General features: G+C 42.1%; 1 protein-coding gene across 1 annotated transcript in view; it reads right to left on the reverse strand.

Moving 5' to 3' along the window:
- LOC105914147 (replication protein A 70 kDa DNA-binding subunit C-like) overlaps positions 1–1,986 on the reverse strand; it is a 2,683-nt gene continuing 697 nt past the window's right edge. Inside the window, exon 2 of the mRNA XM_012845032.2 lies at positions 1–898. Within this exon, the coding sequence (XP_012700486.1) occupies positions 205–898 (694 nt within the window). The 3' untranslated portion in view covers positions 1–204. The remainder of the gene's footprint in view (positions 899–1,986) is intronic.

Here is a 1,986-nt window from a genome sequence, read left to right on the forward strand (position 1 = left end):
TTGAACTTGAAAAAATTTTAACTTGCACTACAACACAATGTGCCATACTTGCACTACAACACAATATTCATGGCACAGGACACGTTACATAAGAAAACATTATCGTTTCAACCCATAAGGAAACATTATCGTTTCAACCCATCAACCCATAAGGAAACATTATCGTTTCAACCCATCAGTACACATCACTAGAATAAAACAAAGTCATACCACAATCACTCTACTTGTTCTCCTGTCCCAGTTGAATTGGATCCAATTCAGTCGACCCTCTTTCGTTTTTATCTTCGTGAAGGCCCTCCGATACATTGCGTTCCTACATAAATAAAGTGCCTGGCAGTACAGCTCAGACCCCTCCTGTAGACCATCTTCTTCTATAAGCTGCATTGCACGGTCCAGTTCCTCCTGTTCACGGTCGCCACGTTTCAGGCTCCTCATTGCCACAGTTTCAGCAAGATCTCTAATGTAGTCCTCCAAGCTGCCACTTTTCTTTTCCGGAGGACTGTCAACAGAGATTTCCCAGGATGGCCTTTTGGACAAGTTATGAGCACTACTAGCAGCCATGAGGTCCTGGTACACGTCCTGTGCATTGGCCTCAGTCCCCACGCTAGGTGTCGCCTTACGAATACCTCCTACCGTCAGCAAGGTGCCCTTGTCTTGGGTGTCACGACCACAAGCCCCATGATATAACAAGCCATTAGCACTTATCTCAGCCTCAGAGGCAATACAAGACTGATGAATGTGTTGGCCTCCAAAGTAAGGTTCACAGTCAGGCCTAAGAGCATATCTCACTGATCTAGTGGTGAACTCCCTAGATTTCCTTGTTGGCTCATAGGGCTTGAGACTGCCAATCAGTGCGCACTCAGTTTGCAGTATTTGTAACTGAATGACAGTGATGGTCCTGAAAAAGAAGATAAAGGATATAACAGGGAGACAGGAATGATCAATATAACTTTCAAGCAGTAAGCCACTAGGAAATGTCAACACAGTACAGACTCCTTAGGTTACTAGAAGACGTATTTCGACGAGGCTCATATTTCCCAACCATATGACTACATGAGCTCAAATAGGATTAAGGATGGCACAACAGTGCAACTCCTTTTAATGCCACCGTCTGTACAGCTCATCTTGAGAATGCAGAGTTATCTTTTGCAACATTTAGCTTACCATAAAACAAGTTGGATAAAATATTACAGCGGGACAGTGATGACATGAAGTGACAATAGCATACAAATCAACTAGCATGTAAATTACCGGTCACTAACAATTGGCATCTTAGAGCTTGCTTTTCTTTGGGTTAAGCTAACACCGAGGAGAAAGGAGTGTGGTTACAAAGTCCAATCGCTACGCCAAGAACATCTTTTTAGAAAAAGTTTCCTCTGCTTTTATCCAAACCAAACAGTTCACACTAAACAAGAACATTTATATTTAAAATCCATAAGGACATCGATTTTACATGGACTGTCCACTAACCATCTACCAGTGCTTAAAAACTGGCATTGTCTACCATTTATTTCGGACATGGAAAATATGGGAATGAAGTAAATGATAAATCGCGAGGAATGGGATGGAAATTTATTTCCTTAGGCAACTGTTGCATCTGCAAACTTAGGTCAGCGGCTATTTTACCGATGAAATGTCAAAAGACAAGCATATCCCACGCATGCATAACTGAACATTGGAACTGATGGAAAGGAGCAAATGGGAGCACCAGACAAATTGAGTGTTTGTTTAAGGGCTTTACAGATTTGCGAAATTGTCACTGACTACGCCGTGATGGGTAACACTTTTCAGTTTATCTAAAATTCAGTAATCCACTTACGGGATTTTCCGGTGCACGCACATTGTTTTCTTGTACTGTAGCATTCACTGCACAAAAGGAAAAAAAACACAAAAAGAAAAGAAAAGAGAGAAAGCCCTACCAAAACCTAGATCGATATGGAACCGTTTTCTGTTCATAAAGTACAGTACTTGCCCCCCCCCCCCCCC

The sequence above is a fragment of the Setaria italica genome, chromosome III (assembly GCF_000263155.2).
Source record: "Setaria italica strain Yugu1 chromosome III, Setaria_italica_v2.0, whole genome shotgun sequence".
NCBI classification, from domain to species: domain Eukaryota; kingdom Viridiplantae; phylum Streptophyta; class Magnoliopsida; order Poales; family Poaceae; genus Setaria; species Setaria italica.